This window comes from Eucyclogobius newberryi, unplaced genomic scaffold, assembly GCF_026437365.1.
Source record: "Eucyclogobius newberryi isolate DKJ021-1_F unplaced genomic scaffold, fEucNew1.0.hap1 SCAF_6, whole genome shotgun sequence".
Taxonomy (NCBI): domain Eukaryota; kingdom Metazoa; phylum Chordata; class Actinopteri; order Gobiiformes; family Gobiidae; genus Eucyclogobius; species Eucyclogobius newberryi.
The window spans coordinates 5,097,577-5,118,559 of NW_027316278.1; the positions used below are offsets into that span (position 1 = coordinate 5,097,577).

General features: G+C 41.7%; 1 protein-coding gene across 4 annotated transcripts in view; it reads right to left on the minus strand.

Moving 5' to 3' along the window:
- Window positions 1-3,346: 3,346 nt before the first annotated feature.
- LOC140346616 (ral guanine nucleotide dissociation stimulator-like) overlaps window positions 3,347-20,983 on the minus strand; it is an 80,177-nt gene continuing 62,540 nt past the window's right edge. For all 4 annotated transcript variants that reach the window (XM_072432762.1, XM_072432761.1, XM_072432760.1 and 1 more), the window contains exons 12-18: window positions 19,623-19,744; window positions 18,812-18,907; window positions 17,931-18,132; window positions 16,909-16,983; window positions 11,225-11,482; window positions 8,793-8,907; window positions 3,347-7,889 (exon numbers count right to left, since the gene is read on the minus strand). In XM_072432762.1, the coding sequence (XP_072288863.1) occupies window positions 7,714-7,889; window positions 8,793-8,907; window positions 11,225-11,482; window positions 16,909-16,983; window positions 17,931-18,132; window positions 18,812-18,907; window positions 19,623-19,744 (1,044 nt within the window). In that variant the 3' untranslated portion in view covers window positions 3,347-7,713. The remainder of the gene's footprint in view (window positions 7,890-8,792; window positions 8,908-11,224; window positions 11,483-16,908; window positions 16,984-17,930; window positions 18,133-18,811; window positions 18,908-19,622; window positions 19,745-20,983) is intronic.

Consider the following 20,983-nt stretch of genomic DNA (forward strand, 5'->3'; position numbering starts at 1 on the left):
AGTCCAGACGCTTCACATGTTTTTACTCCTCTGGGTTTATGGGTCAGAAGGTCACAAGGTCAGAAGAAACAGAAGATACAGAGATGAAGGTGATAAACATTTGTGTCTCGGAGTGAAACCCGTGTTTATCTAGAAGGAGTCGATCCAAACAAACTAAATAAAGACGTTAAAGTCTGACACCAAACGACATCGACCTTCAAAGCTGAAAGAACCTTTGACCTGGAGGAACAGGACTATTATAGATACTCAGTTATTATAAACAATAAATGACAACCTTCAACGGGAATAACATCTAAATTATATCAATGTATAAACAATTTGGACAAATAATAAATATAATTAAAGCCGCATGTGGCGATAAAGGCCCTCGCCCCCTTGCGACCGCCGGGTACTTGCCACGCCTCTAATCCCCGCCCACATCACCTCTTCCTCACAAACAGCACAAACTTTTACACTACTTCATGGAACATTTTCAGGGCCGTGTGTGTATATATATTATTATATATATATATATATATATATATATATGCCATTTTTAAATTCATATATTATGAATTTAAAAACGGCAATGAGCCCCGAAGTATCGCGAGATTTTGTAGCGCTCCCGCAAGAGTTCCCGTGGGAGCGCTACCAAATCTCACGATACTTTGCACCAAGGAAGCAACAGGAAGACAAAATAAAGAGGAGGAACTACAAAAATGGAGTGGGACTACAAAATGACCAGGGCTACAATAGCATAGCGTGAAGCTAACAGCAGCACCCATGGGAATGAATGGTTAGCAGCTAATGTCGAGCTAATGCTAAACTATTAAATGAATGGAGCACAGCTAGCGCTGGATTAGCATTTAGTACATAAACACTCAAAAGCTATAAAAACTCAAGCTAGTCACATAATTTTGTCAAATTGTGCCTGGTCTCAGATTACCGCCTTATACATATTTTCAGTTGTCTACGATAAATAAATAATTTTTAATGAATTTTTAAAAATAAAATATGGAGAGGGCGCTAGAGAGCCATTTTATTAGCTAGCCTCCACATTTGCATATCATTGCGTTCAGCTTGGAAAAATACACGAACGCTTTATTAAAATCTTCCCCCTCAAAAAATGACTATGAAACATAAATTTTTTGAAAAAAATACCAAAAATTGCGATTTTGTTTTTTTTCACAATGACTATACCCAATGGCTTATCAACTTCAAATTCATAACATTCCATTGTTATTGGGTTTTGTGTTGTGTGGCCAAATTTGAAGTGTTTTCAATGAAAACTGTAGGAGGAGACGCCAAATGTACGACGAGGTGCACTTTTGTCATTGCCGTGTATGATTCAATATGGCCGGCTCCCTGTGTAATTTAGGGCGGGGTCATAATATAATTTTTTACATGTCTTCACATGGTCTATTTTTTGGAGTGACCGTCATATTTTTACGATTTTTTGAAATTGTAGGTGGCGCTAGTGAGTCATTTTGCGTAATTTATATTTGTAGACACCAAAAAAATATATATTTCACCGGTCCTGAATTTTTGGTCGAAAAAAAATGACTTTTCGTTAACGTTCAGGGGGTCAAAATTGGGGTCGTTTCGGCCAGAAAAAATAAGAATGGAAACTTTTTTTATGCCCATTTTTTTACAGCTATAAAACCTCAAGCTAGAGTCATGTAATCTTGTAAAATTGTGCTTGGTCACAAACTAAACCCGTATGATTTTTTTCAGCTGTCTACGACAAATAGATGGTTTCCAAAAACACGTTACCCTTTGTGGCAAGGTGTGTTTTTTATTTATTTTTTATTTAGTTAATTCATTTTATTGTATTTCTGTTTCTGTCATTTCTTTGTGATTTGAATGCATTTTTCCTGCTGTGAAGCACTTTGATTTGCCCTGTGTATGAAATGTGCTCGACAAATAAACTTGCCTTGCCTTTTATGAATTTTTAAAAAGCTAATTTGGAGAGGGCACTAGAGAGCCATTTTATTAGCTAGCCACTACATTTGCATATCATTGCGTTCATCTTTGAAATCTATTACGATTTTATTTAAAATTCATGATGACCACACCATAAAACGTATCAGCTTCGGATTTAAAACACTTCTTTGCTCAAGGGTTTTGTGTGCCCAGTGGGGTACCAGGTGTGCCCAGTGGGGTACCAGGTGTGCCCAGTGGGGTACCAGGTGTGCCCAGTGGGGTACCAGGTGTGCCCAGTGGGGTACCAGAACGAAGGATTAACTGGATGGCGAGCTGAGACCAGCCTGGACCCAGAACCAGAACTGAACACTGAACATTACAAAACTACACACTTTCCAACATGAGCCACCTGCGGTGTGGTAGGGGCTGATTCAGCCGTCCACTCAGTCACAGCGCTATATTTTTGGACAATACAAGAACTCGGTTGCTTCTTTTATGGACATTTGTACTATTTTCATTGAGATGTGCAAGTGTTACTATGATACATTTTTTTGGCGTCAGGCTCCCATTGGCCCCGTGTTATTTCATTTTTGAGGTGGCGCTACTGAGCCGTCTTTCAATATTTTTTCACGAAACCTTCACTAAAAATTAGAACTCACGGAGTTCTAATTTTCGATACAACTCATGAGCATATCCGTCTTTATTTAGTACTCGATTTTTGCGTTTTTCGAGCCCCCGGATCCAATTATAACAAGTCCCTCGCCGGGACGATACTCGTCCTTCGGCTCAGGCCTAATGAAACAAATGGGAAGAAGAAGAGGCAGGTCTTGTTTTGACGGATGAAAAGTGGGAACATGTGTCCATCCCAGAGGAGGAGGAGCTTAAAGTCACATGTTTGGAGGGAATTCAGTTGGAAAAGTGTGTCAATTTTGTTCATAACTCTGTGTCAAAGTGTTCATTATTCACAAGGAAAATACTGTTTTTTTTTTACATTTCTCTTTGAACTTTAGAACTTTGTACTTGGGCCTCAAAACTGCTGCCATGGACACTGTAAATGGATCCTTCAGGAATGTACTTCTGGAATGTACTTTTGGAATGTACTTTTGGAATGTACTTCTGGAATGTACTTCTGGAATGTACTTTTGGAATGTACTTTTGGAATGTACTTCTGGAATGTACTTTTGGAGGGAGGGAAAAAGATCCTCACAAAGAAAATGGCCGGCACAAACATGACCAACACTCAAAGGACTGGACTGAGAGAGGAACAGACATGAGGCAAATGGAAAAAAGTACATTCAGACTAAACTTCAAAATGGACAAATTTGATCAACTTTGGACCAAACTGGACTTCTATTTTAATTTAAAATGTGCCGCGATTGTGTTTCTTTTCAGTTTAATTCCTTTTTGTACTTTCAAAGACCCCAAACACACAAACACAGTCCGGAACCTTTACAAAGTTTATTCATATTTACATGTATATATTATTCTATGGCCGATAAAAGGAGAGAATGTACAATGCAAAAAAAACAACATAAAATCTGTACAAATTAATAAATAAACAAAGACATCGTTGTTATTTTTTACACATAGATGGGACAAAAAACCAAGAGGCAGTTTTTTTTTTCTAAATAAATCCAAAATGCGAGGAACAATGGCACCGAACGCTCGTGTAAACCTTTTGTTTTAATTTATATTCACAAAATGGCGACGGGGACATTAAACGACCGACTATATTTAGAGCAAGTTTGAAACCAAAAAGAAAGAAAAGAAAGTCACACCAGACTCGCTCGTAACCGACGGCAACGGAACTGCTGCAGAAAATGTCACGTTTGCGCAAATTTAACATTAAAGTGTGAAATTAAAGTGCATCAAACTGAATATATCTGGAATTTACATTTGAATCAAGTGGTTAATGATTTAGTGGCTTTGAATCATTGGGGAACGAGAGCGGCAAGCCATTAAGCAAAACGTGTTCAAGGAAATTTAAGTATAAAAATTTCAAGGAAATTCAAACTAAAAGTGTCTAAAAGTTTTTACCGTAGATTTTTCAGTTTGAATCGTTTAGGAAAATATCATATTTTCAACATTATTTAGAAAAATCTAAACTTTCTGAAAAATTTGAGTGACACATTTTTGAAGTGACATTTGTAGTACTCGATTTAGTTACTTCAGCAAAGAAATACTCAACTAAAAGTATAAGTAGCACATAAAAAAGTGACTTAAGTAAAAGTACCAATTGTAACTGTACTTTTAGAGTACAGAGAACAGTTGGTGGTAAATGTGGTGATTTTGATTGCGCAGATTTTTACTGAATAGAAGTTAATTTAAATGATTGATTTGTGTAATTTTTATGTATTTATATTTGTTTGTTCAAAGCAACAAAAATGTTACTCATGAACGTAGAAAAATACGCTTTCAAACCACAGTTCTAGGAGCAGAAAGTACTGGGCGTGCCACAGGGTTCAGTACTCGGACCAACATTGTTTACACTTTATATGTTACTTCTAATGTTTAACTTTATCAGAAAACTTGATCTCTGTTCTCAAATGTAGTGAAGTAAAAGTAAAAAGTATCCACTGTAAAAAACAACCAATAAAGTATAGTTAAATTAACATTTTATTAAAGTGCAGTACTTTTACTTTTGTAATTTCCACCATTGTTAAAAAAACATATGAACTAAAAACCTAGACTGTTTTTCAGTTTGAATTGTTAAGAATATAATATTTAACATGATTTTTGGTCCGTTTACTTCAATAAAAAAAAAAAACTTTTAACCAAAAACTTGAGTAATATAAGTTTGATTTGAAATATACAACAAACTTTTCAAATTTACTTCCATCATTTGTGAAATAAGTGACATTTTTCTTCAGCAGTTTCTAAAAATCCCGACAGACTTTTTCAAACCTTTTTCATCTTTTTTTTTTTTTTTAATCTTTTTTCATAAAACGGTAAACACGTCTCACCACGGAAGGCCGTCTCTTTTTTTGGCACAAAATATCAAAACGACCCGAATCACAATTTACCGGCAAAATTTTGTTTCTCTGCTCCATTTTTTTTTTTTAAATCCCATTTTTTTTGTCCGGTTCACAGTGAGTGGCAGAGTTTTGATTTGGAGCTCACAGTGTTGGAAACGCTCTGCCACCATTTTGTTTTTTGTCTTTTGCATTTTCATAAATCGCATCCAACATTTAAATGAAACTGTAGCAAATGAAACAAAAATGACATTAAAAAACAAAAACGGTAAAATCTAGAAGCGGTTTGTTACTGCCACAAAAGTACTTTAATTTTTTAACAGTACTCGCAGTATAATAATAATAATAGTAATAATAATAAGGATGTAGTGATTTTTGAAGAAATAAATGGTTTTGTTAGACAGGAAACACTGGCCTCTAGTGGCAAAGAAGTGTATCTACTGTATATTATTCAAATTTGAAAATCGCCTAAATGTGAATTTTAAAATGCGACATCGTTAAAATTTTCATGATTTCAGAATGAAGGCAAAATTAAGTTTTTTGTTAATTTTTAGAGATTAATAAACATCAGATCTAAATGCTAAAAGTCTTTACAACCAAAAATAAGCAACAGTTTTGAATTTCCAGAAGAAATATTAGGTAGTTTTCTTTATTGTAGAAGAAAAAAAAATGGAAAAAACTTTAAAAATTAAACTTAAACTTTAAAACGAAATTGACAAGTAAAATTTGTGGGAAAATATGAACTGAATCCGTAGATAAAAGTCAAAACGATGGTGTATTTGTCCAGTTTCTACTTTGAAATCTCGTTATTTTTCACTTTTGCCTCCGTTCTGGATTTTTTAAAATTTTTGTTCACAAATTTCCAAAAGGCTCCGCAGACATTTGCGTCTAAAAACTGTAAATTTGTACAAAAAATGCAGTGAAAACGTGATAAATCTTGACGTATCTGTGGCAATAACGTCTGTCAATAAACCTTCAATCGTAAATCATCTTCAAACTCCATTTCCCAGAATGCTTTGAGCGAGAAGCTGCTGAAATCAAGAAAAATCCCTTAAAAACCCGACTCGCTCGTGTTCGTGTGCTGTTTTTGGAACGAAAAAGGATTTAAAACAACTTAAAAACATCGCGGTGCGTTCAAAGACTGTCGCCGCTCGAGAAATCAAAAAAACACATTTGTAGTTGAAAAACACGGATCGAAGAGTTAAAATGTGTAAAGAGAAAGAAACGCAGAGAAGCCGCGTTGGAAAGGAAAATCCGGAATTTAGTCGAGTTCGTCCAAATTACAGACAAAATGTAAAAATTTCTGCTGCTAATTTTCGAGTTTTTCATTTGTTTTCGTTTTCTGTGAATGTTTAATTAATCATTCATAAGGTTAACGAGGATCCCTTTCCAACATGGCGGCTCCTGAAGCGAACACAAACAATACAAAATCAGATTATTAGCAGCACCGTTAGAAAAAACAACATGAAAAATAAAAATGTACAAAGCAAAAAAAAAGACACATTGTTCAAAAAATCGTGACCAAAAACTATTAACAAAACGTCACAGTCTGTTTGTTTTTCCATTTTTTTTCATATATTTACAGGTTTGTTCGTCATGGCAACGTCCCAAATGTAGCGCTAGCGGCTAGTGGCGGCTTCCGCTTCGACAAAAAAAGAAACGAAAAAAAAAATTGGTACGAAAATTGACACTTGTTTGGAGCAAAATCCACAGTTTTAGAGTCTTGAAATGCGACAGTTTGAGAAGCCGTCAAGTAACAGGACAAAAAAAAGGTCCGTTAAACGTCCGTTAAATCGTAGAATTGTCCCCGGAAATATTCAGACCGACTGCGCTCGCTGTCCGGCGGCATCGAAACGGGATAAAACGCTCCGAAAAACGCTCAAAAATCCATTTGTCGTTCAGAGAAAATGGGCAAAAATGACTTGGGCGAGCGTAAAATGTTGAATACTGACGAGTACGTTAAAGCTCCACCGTGTAACATTTGTGGCGACGCGTCCGTTGAAGTGTTGCGTTAAACGTGCTCATTTTGTGCAGTAAAATCACCTGAAACTGAAAGAAAAGTTTGAATGATTTTGCGTTTCGCGGTTTATGATCGACATTTCCGTTGATTTTCTTTTATACGATTTATTTCATGTTTAATTATTGGGTTGAATTCATAAACGCGATTGTTCCGGTCACGATATAACGTAATCGTAAAACAGATCCGCAACGGCGACCGGAACGTGACAAAACCTCCAAGAAAAGTCACACAGTGCAGCTTTTAACGAAGTGATTCAAGTTGATCGATTGGGGTGGTTTTAACGTGCATGTGCACGCGCGGCAGGGAGAGATCGACAAAAATGACGATATTCAACGGTTTTCACAAAGAAATGTGTTCAAACGCGACTTTAAATCTTTTAGTTGAAGTTTAATCATCGAACGCATGTGAAATGTCCGTCAAATTAAACAGAAAAGTGCAGAAAAATAACGTTTTTGCCGCGTTTTTTACGATAAACAATATTCTCGCTCTCATCTTAATGATCTAAATTTTGATGATTTATTTTTTCTCTATGTCGGTGAGGAGGGGGAAACCACAAAAATAAAAACAACTGCCCTCTTTGGCCCTCCACAGACGTAACTCGTGAGTCGCTTCCGTTCTTTCCGCTTCTCGGCGCTTTTCAGCTTCTTCTTCTTCCAAAAAACAAACCAATCACCAACGCTTTCCTGCAACAAACGCCGCTTTCTGCCATTTCACCTCATTCACGTTCTCCGTCACGGCGTCGCGGTCCTTCGCCGTGACCCGGACGCTCAAAGCCACAGACTCTTCTTCTTCATCTTCTACTCTTGAAATGCCGCGTGTTCAGAAAATCCCTTTGGCGATCTTGAGTCCCTTCTGCTTCATCCGGGGCAGCGTGGAGCTGGCCACGGCTTTGGCGCGCACCGGACGCATCAAGCCGCGCCGCTTCAGCACAAAGTCGTAGTTGGCAGTGGAGTTCATGGCGTAGAAGACGTTGGCGTTGTCCGGGATACGGAGCTCTGCACAAAGCAAAAGGAATTCAAACTCACAACAGGGAGACGCACAACAGCGACATCTAGTGGTGAAACGTGGAGGATCTAAACGTTGTGGTGTCAGAGGTTAAAGCGCCCTCTACAGGTCGGACGACTCAATGAACTAAAATGCAGTTATGATAAATATATTTAGAATTTTGCTAAAAATTATAAAAATATGATCCCACAATTGCACTTTTTTTAGGTTTATAATTTCACTTCCTGTTTGTAATTGATGACATCACACTAGGAAATTACCCAGAAAACACTGGGCAAAAACTCATCTAATGTCATATATATATATATATATATTTTTTTTTAATTTGACAAATAGAAATATATGAGAGCGACATTATTTTGTTGAATTAATGTTTACAGAGTCAAAAAAGTAGTTTTGTTGAGTAAATTCTGCATAAACTTTGACTGGAATGAGCCAGGTGTGATGTCACTTCCTGTCATTTTCTACAGGTTTTTAAACGTTTTCTCCACAAACACCTGCTCGATCGGTGTAAAACTATCATTTATATTTACGACAGAATTAAGTGTAAATTAGAAAATCGTAAAAACCTGTCATAAGCACTTTATAGAAATGTCTAGTTTGTTCTTCTAACACAAGTCAAGTAGGAATTCCCGAAAAACCCGAGGACGACCGGGAAAGCGCCGTCATTTCACTTACAACTGTTACCTAGCAACCAAACTATAAACAAAAGCTCAAATCCATATCAATGACACAATAATAACAGAATGATAAGAAAATGGTGTCAGTTGCGTGTCAATTGTCCCGGCATTTTTGATGGAACGTCGCTTACTGATGACATCACAGGGGGATTCAGCTTCAGAACTCTTTTAGCACAACTTCCTGTCATGTTCATCTTTTATTTTGACACTCACCCTTGTCCTCCGAGATCTTCTGCATGAGCTCGTACTCGTCGCTCTTCTCTCGCTCCAGGTTGTGTTTGATCATGGCTTTTCTGATCACGGCCGGAGTCTTGTCCTGACTCGTCACCTGACAAACACAAACCAGGGGAAAGTGTGACGAGAGGAGGGGCTAAAGAGCACCGACGAGAGGAGGGGCTAAAGAGCACCGACGAGAGGAGGGGCTGAAGAGCACCGACGGGAGGAGGGGCTAAAGAGCACCGACGGGAGGAGGGGCTGAAGAGCACCGACGAGAGGAGGGGCTAGAGAGCACAGGATGCTCTTGTACATGTTCTAGATGCTCTTGCGGTGTGTTCTCACCAGGATGCTCTTGCACATGTTCTAGATGCTCTTGCGGTGTGTTCTCACCAGGATGCTCTTGCACATGTTCTAGATGCTCTTGTACATGTTCTAGATGCTCTTGTACATGTTCTAGATGCTCTTGCGGTGTGTTCTCACCAGGATGCTCTTGCACATGTTCTAGATGCTCTTGTACATGTTCTAGATGCTCTTGTACATGTTATAGATGCTCTTGTACATGTTCTAGATGCTCTTGTACATGTTCTAGATGCTCTTGCGGTGTGTTCTCACCAGGATGCTCTTGTACATGTTCTAGATGCTCTTGTACATGTTCTAGATGCTCTTGTACATGTTCTAGATGCTCTTGTACATGTTCTAGATGCTCTTGCGGTGTGTTCTCACCAGGATGCTCTTGTACATGTTCTAGATGCTCTTGCGGTGTGTTCTCACCAGGATGCTCTTGCACATGTTCTAGATGCTCTTGCGGTGTGTTCTCACCAGGATGCACTTGTACATGTTCTAGATGCTCTTGCGGTGTGTTCTCACCAGGATGCTCTTGTACATGTTCTAGATGCTCTGTGTTCTCACCAGGATGCTCTTGTACATGTTCTAGATGCTCTGTGTTCTCACCAGGATGCTCTTGTACATGTTCTAGATGTTCTCCTACATGTTCTAGATGCTCGTGCGGTGTGTTCTCACCAGGAGGCTCTTGCACATGTTCTAGATGCTCTTGCACATGTTCTAGATGCTCTTGCACATGTTCTGCGGTGTGTTCTCACCAGGATGCTCTTGTACATGTTCTAGATGCTCTTGCACATGTTCTAGATGCTCTTGCACATGTTCTGCGGTGTGTTCTCACCAGGATGCTCTTGTACATGTTCTAGATGCTCTTGCGGTGTGTTCTCACCAGGATGCTCTTGCACATGTTCTAGATGCTCTTGCACATGTTATAGATGCTCTTGTACATGTTCTAGATGCTCTTGTACATGTTCTAGATGCTCTTGCGGTGTGTTCTCACCAGGATGCTCTTGCACATGTTCTAGATGCTCTTGTACATGTTCTAGATGCTCTTGTACATGTTCTAGATGTTCTTGTACATGTTCTAGATGCTCTTGCGGTGTGTTCTCACCAGGATGCTCTTGCACATGTTCTAAATGCTCTTGTACATGTTCTAGATGCTCTTGTACATGTTATAGATGCTCTTGTACATGTTCTAGATGCTCTTGTACATGTTCTAGATGCTCTTGCGGTGTGTTCTCACCAGGATGCTCTTGTACATGTTCTAGATGCTCTTGTACATGTTCTAGATGCTCTTGTACATGTTCTAGATGCTCTTGTACATGTTCTAGATGCTCTTGCGGTGTGTTCTCACCAGGATGCTCTTGTACATGTTCTAGATGCTCTTGCGGTGTGTTCTCACCAGGATGCTCTTGCACATGTTCTAGATGCTCTTGTACATGTTCTAGATGCTCTTGCACATGTTCTGCGGTGTGTTCTCACCAGGATGCTCTTGTACATGTTCTAGATGCTCTTGCACATGTTCTGCGGTGTGTTCTCACCAGGATGCTCTTGTACATGTTCTAGATGCTCTTGCACATGTTCTGCGGTGTGTTCTTACCAGGATGCTCTTGTACATGTTCTAGATGCTCTTGCACATGTTCTAGATGCTCTTGCGGTGTGTTTTCACCAGGATGCTCTTGTACATGTTCTAGATGCTCTTGCACATGTTCTGCGGTGTGTTCTCACCAGGATGCTCTTGTACATGTTCTAGATGCTCTTGTACATGTTCTAGATGCTCTTGCGGTGTGTTCTCACCAGGATGCTCTTGTACATGTTCTAGATGCTCTTGCGGTGTGTTCTCACCAGGATGCTCTTGTACATGTTCTAGATGCTCTTGCGGTGTGTTCTCACCAGGATGCTCTTGTACATGTTCTAGATGCTCTTGCACATGTTCTAGATGCTCTTGCGGTGTGTTCTCACCAGGATGCTCTTGTACATGTTCTAGATGCTCTTGCACATGTTCTGCGGTGTGTTCTCACCAGGATGCTCTTGTACATGTTCTAGATGCTCTTGCACATGTTCTAGATGCTCTTGCGGTGTGTTCTCACCAGGATGCTCTTGTACATGTTGCCGTTCTCCACGTCCAGGCTGACGCGGATGATGCAGCAGTCGTCCACCTGCTGGTTGTACAGCGGCAGGGACAGCGTGGAGTAGCTGGACACGGCGGAGACCGAGCGCTTGTGGTGCGAGCGGGAGGCGGAGAGCGGCGTGGAGCAGGAGGCGGAGGACGAGGAGGCGGAGGAGGAGCCAGAGCCGGAGCCCATCCCCGACGTGTCCAGAGACGACAGGGACGTGCACTCCCAGAACTGAGACACACACGGGGACGATCAGGCAACAGCAGTGAACTCATGTTCTACACGATGATGATGGTTCTATGTCAGACGGAGGCAAAGAACTACGAGACTGAACTCTGAACTTTATCATTATTCATCAGATTTTGGTCTTAGATTGACCGAAAAAACGTCTTTAGACGACAGAGAACGTCTTTAGTCGACCAAGATTGTCTTTAATCAACCGAGTACGTCTTAAGTCAACCGAGAGAACGTCTTTAGTCGACCGAGAGAACGTCTTCAGTCGACAGAAAACGTCTTCAGTCGACGGAGAACGTCTTCAGTCGACGGAGAACGTCTTCAGTCGACAGAGAACGTCTTCAGTCGACAGAGAACGTCTTCAGTCGACAGACAGAACGTCTGTCAGAAAGTCTTCAGTCGACAGAGAAAACGTCTTCAGTCGACAGAGAAAACGTCTTCAGTCGACAGAACGTCTTCAGTCGACAGAGAACGTCTTCAGTCGACAGAGAACGTCTTCAGTCGACAGAACGTCTTCAGTCGACAGAACGTCTTCAGTCGACAGAGAACGTCTTCAGTCGACCGAGAACGTCTTCAGTCGACAGAGAACGTCTTCAGTCGACAGAGAACGTCTTCAGTCGACAGAGAACGTCTTCAGTCGACAGAGAACGTCTTCAGTCGACAGAGAACGTCTTCAGTCGACAGAGAGAACGTCTTCAGTCGATAGAGAACGTCTTCAGTCGACAGAGAGAACGTCTTCAGTCGAGAGAGAACGTCTTCAGTCGACAGAGAACGTCTTCAGTCGACCGAGAACGTCTTCAGTCGACCGAGAACGTCTTCAGTCAACAGAGAACGTCTTCAGTCGACAGAGAACGTCTTCAGTCGAGAGAGAACGTCTTCAGTCGACAGAGAACGTCTTCAGTCGACCGAGAACGTCTTCAGTCGACCGAGAGCATCTTCAGTCAACAGAGAACGTCTTCAGTCGACAGAGAACGTCTTCAGTCGACAGAGAAAACGTCTTCAGTCGACAGAACGTCTTCAGTCGACAGAGAACGTCTTCAGTCGACAGAGAACGTCTTCAGTCGACAGAGAAAACGTCTTCAGTCGACAGAACGTCTTCAGTCGACAGAGAGAACGTCTTCAGTCGATAGAGAGAACGTCTTCAGTCGACAGAGAGAACGTCTTCAGTCGAGAGAGAACGTCTTCAGTCGACAGAGAACGTCTTCAGTCGACCGAGAACGTCTTCAGTCGACCGAGAACGTCTTCAGTCAACAGAGAACGTCTTCAGTCGACAGAGAACGTCTTCAGTCGACAGAGAACGTCTTCAGTCGACAGAGAGAACGTCTTCAGTCGACAGAGAACGTCTTCAGTCGACAGACAGAACGTCTGTCAGAAAGTCTTCAGTCGACAGAGAAAACGTCTTCAGTCGACAGAGAAAACGTCTTCAGTCGACAGAACGTCTTCAGTCGACAGAGAACGTCTTCAGTCGACAGAGAACGTCTTCAGTCGACAGAGAAAACGTCTTCAGTCGACAGAACGTCTTCAGTCGACAGAGAACGTCTTCAGTCGACAGAGAACGTCTTCAGTCGATAGAGAACGTCTTCAGTCGACAGAGAGAACGTCTTCAGTCGAGAGAGAACGTCTTCAGTCGACAGAGAACGTCTTCAGTCGACCGAGAACGTCTTCAGTCGACCGAGAACGTCTTCAGTCGACAGAGAACGTCTTCAGTCGACAGAGAACGTCTTCAGTCGACAGAGAGAACGTCTTCAGTCGACAGAGAACGTCTTCAGTCGACAGAGAACGTCTTCAGTCGACAGAGAGAACGTCTTCAGTCGACAGAGAACGTCTTCAGTCGACAGAGAACGTCTTCAGTCGACCGAGAACGTCTTCAGTCGACAGAGAACGTCTTCAGTCGACAGAGAACGTCTTCAGTCGACAGAGAACGTCTTCAGTCGACAGAGAACGTCTTCAGTCGACAGAGAACGTCTTCAGTCGACAGAGAACGTCTTCAGTCGACAGAGAGAACGTCTTCAGTCGACAGAGAGAACGTCTTCAGTCGACAGAGAACGTCTTCAGTCGACAGAGAGAACGTCTTCAGTCGACAGAGAGAACGTCTTCAGTCGACAGAGAGAACGTCTTCAGTCGACAGAGAGAACGTCTTCAGTCAACAGAGAACGTCTTCAGTCGACAGAGAACGTCTTCAGTCGACAGAGAGAACTTCTTCAGTCGACAGAGAACGTCTTCAGTCGACAGAGAGAACGTCTTCAGTCGACAGAGAAAACGTCTTCAGTCGACAGAACGTCTTCAGTCGACAGAGAACGTCTTCAGTCGACAGAGAACGTCTTCAGTCGACAGAACGTCTTCAGTCGACAGAGAACGTCTTCAGTCGACAGAGAACGTCTTCAGTCGATAGAGAACGTCTTCAGTCGACAGAGAGAACGTCTTCAGTCGAGAGAGAACGTCTTCAGTCGACAGAGAACGTCTTCAGTCGACCGAGAACGTCTTCAGTCGACCGAGAACGTCTTCAGTCAACAGAGAACGTCTTCAGTCGACAGAGAACGTCTTCAGTCGACAGAGAACGTCTTCAGTCGACAGAGAACGTCTTCAGTCGACAGAGAACGTCTTCAGTCGACAGAGAGAACGTCTTCAGTCGACAGAGAGAACGTCTTCAGTCGACAGAGAACGTCTTCAGTCGACAGAGAACGTCTTCAGTCGACAGAGAGAACGTCTTCAGTCGACAGAGAGAACGTCTTCAGTCGACAGAGAGAACGTCTTCAGTCGACAGAGAACGTCTTCAGTCGACAGAGAGAACGTCTTCAGTCGACAGAGAACGTCTTCAGTCGACAGAGAACGTCTTCAGTCGACAGAGAGAACGTCTTCAGTCGACAGAGAGAACGTCTTCAGTCGACAGAGAACGTCTTTAGTCGACAGAGAACGTCTTCAGTCGACAGAGAACGTCTTCAGTCGACAGAGAACGTCTTCAGTCGACAGAGAGAACGTCTTCAGTCGATAGAGAACGTCTTCAGTCGACAGAGAGAACGTCTTCAGTCGAGAGAGAACGTCTTCAGTCGACAGAGAACGTCTTCAGTCGACCGAGAACGTCTTCAGTCGACCGAGAACGTCTTCAGTCAACAGAGAACGTCTTCAGTCGACAGAGAACGTCTTCAGTCGACAGAGAGAACGTCTTCAGTCGACAGAGAACGTCTTCAGTCGACAGAGAACGTCTTCAGTCGACAGAGAAAACGTCTTCAGTCGACAGAACGTCTTCAGTCGACAGAGAACGTCTTCAGTCGACAGAGAACGTCTTCAGTCGATAGAGAACGTCTTCAGTCGACAGAGAGAACGTCTTCAGTCGAGAGAGAACGTCTTCAGTCGAGAGAGAACGTCTTCAGTCGACCGAGAACGTCTTCAGTCGACCGAGAACGTCTTCAGTCGACAGAGAACGTCTTCAGTCGACAGAGAACGTCTTCAGTCGACAGAGAGAACGTCTTCAGTTGACAGAGAACGTCTTCAGTCGACAGAGAACGTCTTCAGTCGACCGAGAACGTCTTCAGTCGACAGAGAACGTCTTCAGTCGACAGAGAACGTCTTCAGTCGACAGAGAACGTCTTCAGTCGACAGAGAACGTCTTCAGTCGACAGAGAACGTCTTCAGTCGACAGAGAACGTCTTCAGTCGACAGAGAGAACGTCTTCAGTCGACAGAGAGAACGTCTTCAGTCGACAGAGAACGTCTTCAGTCGACAGAGAACGTCTTCAGTCGACAGAGAGAACGTCTTCAGTCGACAGAGAGAACGTCTTCAGTCGACAGAGAGAACGTCTTCAGTCGACAGAGAGAACGTCTTCAGTCAACAGAGAACGTCTTCAGTCGACAGAGAACGTCTTCAGTCGACAGAGAGAACGTCTTCAGTCGACAGAGAACGTCTTCAGTCGACAGAGAACGTCTTCAGTCGACAGAGAACGTCTTCAGTCGACAGAGAACGTCTTCAGTCGACAGAACGTCTTCAGTCGACAGAGAACGTCTTCAGTCGACAGAGAACGTCTTCAGTCGATAGAGAACGTCTTCAGTCGACAGAGAGAACGTCTTCAGTCGACAGAGAGAACATCTTCAGTCGAGAGAGAGAACGTCTTCAGTCGAGAGAGAACGTCTTCAGTCGACAGAGAACGTCTTCAGTCGACCGAGAACGTCTTCAGTCGACCGAGAACGTCTTCAGTCGACAGAGAACGTCTTCAGTCGACAGAGAACGTCTTCAGTCGACAGAGAACGTCTTCAGTCGACAGAGAGAACGTCTTCAGTTGACAGAGAACGTCTTCAGTCGACAGAGAACGTCTTCAGTCGACCGAGAACGTCTTCAGTCGACAGAGAACGTCTTCAGTCGACAGAGAAAACGTCTTCAGTCGACAGAGAACGTCTTCAGTCGACAGAGAACGTCTTCAGTCGACAGAGAACGTCTTCAGTCGACAGAGAGAACGTCTTCAGTCGACAGAGAGAACGTCTTCAGTCGACAGAGAGAACGTCTTCAGTCGACAGAGAACGTCTTCAGTCGACAGAGAACGTCTTCAGTCGACAGAGAACGTCTTCAGTCGACAGAGAACGTCTTCAGTCGACAGAGAGAACGTCTTCAGTCGACAGAGAACGTCTTCAGTCGACAGAGAACGTCTTCAGTCGACAGAGAGAACGTCTTCAGTCGATAGAGAACGTCTTCAGTCGACAGAGAGAACGTCTTCAGTCGAGAGAGAACGTCTTCAGTCGACAGAGAACGTCTTCAGTCGACCGAGAACGTCTTCAGTCGACCGAGAACGTCTTCAGTCGACCGAGAACGTCTTCAGTCGACAGAGAACGTCTTCAGTCGACAGAGAACGTCTTCAGTCGACCGAGAACGTCTTCAGTCGACAGAGAACGTCTTCAGTCGACAGAGAGAACGTCTTCAGTCGACAGAGAACGTCTTCAGTCGACAGAGAACGTCTTCAGTCGACAGAGAACGTCTTCAGTCGACAGAGAGAACGTCTTCAGTCGACAGAGAGAACGTCTTCAGTCGACAGAGAGAACGTCTTCAGTCGATAGAGAACGTCTTCAGTCGACAGAGAGAACGTCTTCAGTCGACAGAGAGAACGTCTTCAGTCGAAAGAGAGAACGTCTTCAGTCGATAGAGAACGTCTTTAGTCGACAGAAAACGTCTTCAGTCGACAGAGAGAACGTCTTCAGTCGACAGAGAGAACGTCTTCAGTCGACAGAGAGAACGTCTTCAGTCGACAGAGAGAACGTCTTCAGTCGACAGAGAGAACGTCTTCAGTCGACAGAGAGAACGTCTTCAGTCGACAGAGAGAACGTCTTTAGTCGACCCTCACAGTTTCCTCTGCATACATCGTCTACATTTCATGCATCACAGACACAAATATTCTAGCTCATTCTCACTGGAAAGAAGAACGTCTTAGCGACCGTTACCGTGGAGGTGGCGTCGGCGACCGGAGCGTCTCTCCCCAGAGCAGAGACCGTCAGCTTCACCGAGGGCGTCGACGTCTGCCAGAAAATACATTCAAGTATAAGTACAAGTACACAAGCGGGAAAAAGTAGACGCAAAAAGTAAAAAGATGAATGTAAGTATACACAGTCCCGGATGAATAAAGGCTAAAGTAAAGTATTTCCAACTTTTAGAACTGATAATGCATAAAAAATAATGCAATTAAAATATAAATTATAATTAAAATAAATAAATAAAAGTAATATTAAAAAAAGTTGGATTTTTACAAACAATTTTAACGTTTTTTATTCATATATTTTGTCAAACTATGTACGTGCTAAAAATAAGCATCCTCTCATCCAAAGTACTTTTACTTTTGAGTTCTGTTAAAAAATGTAATGCAGAAGAAAGTACAGATACTGCTATTGAACGCAGTAAAGTAACAGTAAAAAGTACAGGCTGTCAAACGTCCTGCAGTAAAGTACAGATACTGCTCTTGAATGCAGTAAAGTAACAGTAAAAAGTACAGGCTGTCAAACGTCCTGCAGTAAAGTACAGATACTGCTCTTGAATGCAGTAAAGTAACAGTAAAAAGTACACGCTGTCAAACGTCCTGCAGTAAAGTACAGATACTGCTCTTGAATGCAGTAAAGTAACAGTAAAAAGTACCTGCTGTCAAACGTCCTACAGTAAAGTACAGATACTGCTCTTGAATGCAGTAAAGTAACAGTAAAAAGTACACGCTGTCAAACGTCCTGCAGTAAAGTACAGATACTGCTCTTGAATGCAGTAAAGTATCAGTAAAAAGTACACGCTGTCAAACGTCCTGCAGTAAAGTACAGATACTGCTCTTGAATGCAGTAAAGTATCAGTAAAAAGTACACGCTGTCAAACGTCCTGCAGTAAAGTACAGATACTGCTCTTGAATGCAGTAAAGTATCAGTAAAAAGTACACGCTGTCAAACGTCCTGCAGTAAAGTACAGATACTTTTACTGCTGTAAACACCTTGCGTTCGTGGTGTCCCTCCGGAGAGTCCGATAAGAAGCTCGGGTTGACGTCCTCCAGGTCTGACCCGCTGGAGCTGACCGAGGTCACGCTCAGGGCGTCGCCGCTGTCGCCCCCGCTCTGGTACGGCCGGTACTGCGCCTGGTCGAAGGACTTGGAGTGGGACGAGGTGCCGCTGCAGCCCGCCTCCGTCAGCTGACGACTGCACCACAAACACGTACAACACACACACACGAGCAACACACACACACGAGCAACACACACACACGAGCAACACACACACACGAGCAACACACACACACGAGCAACACACACACACGAGCAACACACACACACGAGCAACACACACGAAACTATTTCAGACTTTCACCAATAATGCGCATTTATTTGTAAATCCTCGACATCTAGAAGCTTTAAGTCTCCATATTTCAACTTTTTTTTTTTTTAAGTTTAAATTAATTGTTTGAATAATGGAAAAAATAATCACTGAGTTGAACATTATTTTAGAAGTCATTAAACTGTAAACCAAATAAAGGTTGAAATAATATTTCAACCTTTATTTGGTTTACAGTTTAATGACTTCTAAAATATATCGACTGGTGATTTTAAATGAACTAAGTGTATTAATAATTAGTTATTGATAAAGATCCTGTAATTCTGACATTGTGAGTTAATAATGTCATTGTCTTTGTTATAAAAGCTGTATTCACGTGTGGTTTAGCGTCTGTTCAGTCCAGATAATGATACAATTAGAAAAGTGTGATTATATTTGCTCATGATCAGTGTTTACAGCTTTAATTGACATTATATTGACTGGCTAAACAATTTTTTTCACCATAAATCAAATGTTTTAAAGTATTTTCTGTACTAAATGAACTTACTCGCTCCAGCGCTTCATGATACCGCCGTTCTTTTTGGCTCGGAGCGTGTTACTGGCAGATTCTGACAGCGGCTCGATCTCACACGACAAGTTATAACTGTAGAAAACACACACAAAAGTTATAACTGCAGAAAAAACACATAAAAAAGTTTTAACTGCAGAAAAAAACATACACAAAACACATTTAAAAACCCTGTCAAGTAGAAATGTAAAAAAAAAAGATTACATTATAGGTTTAGATTCAGATACGGACAGAAGTGAATATCTCTCATGCTTTCGTTTGAGGAAAGTACAGAAATGTGTCGTTAAATGTCGCATGGAACACGAACGCGCCGTAAAATTCACCGTAAAAATGCAAAAATATCACTTCAACGTCAAAAAAAGAACGCTGGCAACGAGAAGGAAATATTAGAAGGTTCTTGTCATAATGCAGTGCGTTTATCAGTCCGCTATGTCTGTATTTAAGTCAATTACTGCTTTTCCCTTGTGAAAGCCACAAAAAAGGCACAAAAGACGTCGTGAGTTAAAACCAATTCTGTTAAAGGACAAATATTATGCATTATTTGTATCTTTATTAGCCTTTAAACGCGCTCAGGACCAACAATCATTTAGCATCTCATGTTTTTGAACAAAACAAAACAAAAGGAGTTCCATGTCTCTGGCTTTTCCCACGTGACAAACTGAGCTTGGGGACTCCATCTACTGGCAGCAGAGGGAATTACATATTTGAGGGGGGGAAATATTGGCCTCGCTTCAAACTTCCTGATGTAGCTCCACGTGTGTGATTTAAAGCCTCATCGCGGTGCTTTTACCTCTCGGCCTCGGTGAACTTCTCCACGCAGCAGAACCACTCCCTGAAGTGACTGTCCTGAGTGAAGCTGTAGTTGTTGGAGGCGAGCTGCAGCAGCTTGATCTGAGCGATCACCTCGAACTCCTGAGAACAAACACATAAACCATCATATAATACAAATACACATGCAGTTATGGGACATTTTACACAGATCACACCACGTTTCCTCAAGTTTTGACGCGATTAACACATATTTAGACATTACTACGACTGAAAAAACATAATATTTTAAACGTAATGCTTTATTGTAGGCTTTGGCACGATCAAATTTAATTGTTTTTGAGGCTTTTTATTATATTTTATCATATTAACTCACATAAAACACAGCCCAATAAAAGTAAGAGGTTTAATTTAAGTGAAAAGGTCAAAAATGTAAATATTTTTGGCCTGGTTCATGGTTAATATCAGTTCAAATGCTGGATCCATCTTCAGCAAAATCTAAAACCCTTCAATTAGTTCAAAGTTCACTCTATGAGCACAGATTAAAGAGAGAAATGATGGTTGCTACGGGCAACGAGCCGCGTTCCAGTCAAATTGGGTCGATCGTAGTGACCTGAGACTGCACCATTACAGCTCAAAACAAACAAACCAGACAGAATGGGGTTCAATATTTGGGATAGTGATGCTTGCCCTTTAATATTATGATTTTAATTTAAATTATTTTGAGCAAGTTTACAGTATAAACAAGGTAAATATGCAGCATATCCAGAACAAACACGCATTGAATCCCACCTCCATCTGACATTAAATAGAGAACTTAAAACATAAGATTGAGATGTGAAAAAAACCCCAAAAACAAAATATGAATAATAATAAAATAATTAATATGAATACTAAAATATATTAATAAATAAATAATTCGAATAAATAAACAATACATAAATAAATAATTTAAAATAAAAACATGTAAATAAGTAATTAATACATAAACTAAAAATGAGGCTAAGCAAAATAATATGTCTGTTTGCCGTAACCCGACCGACCCGCTATGAAACTAGCCGACTGAAAAAAATAATATCAGCATTTTGTTGAAAAAACGTCAAAATCTTTTATTTTTCAATTATTTCGCCGACTCACCGACCGGTCTTTCCTGAACCACCGTGTCAAATATTTTTATCACGCTGGTAAACCTGTCTATCACCTCAAAGGACTGATAACGCAATGCGCAGCGCATGTGCGTCTTCATTTTCAGTCCTCCACTTGCGTCTATATCAAAACAGGACGCGCATATAGGTCGTCAAATTGCCCTTGTCGGCGCCACTGACATGTTCATTGTAATATCACACTATCACGGTGTGAAATTTGACTTGCGCAAATGCATTC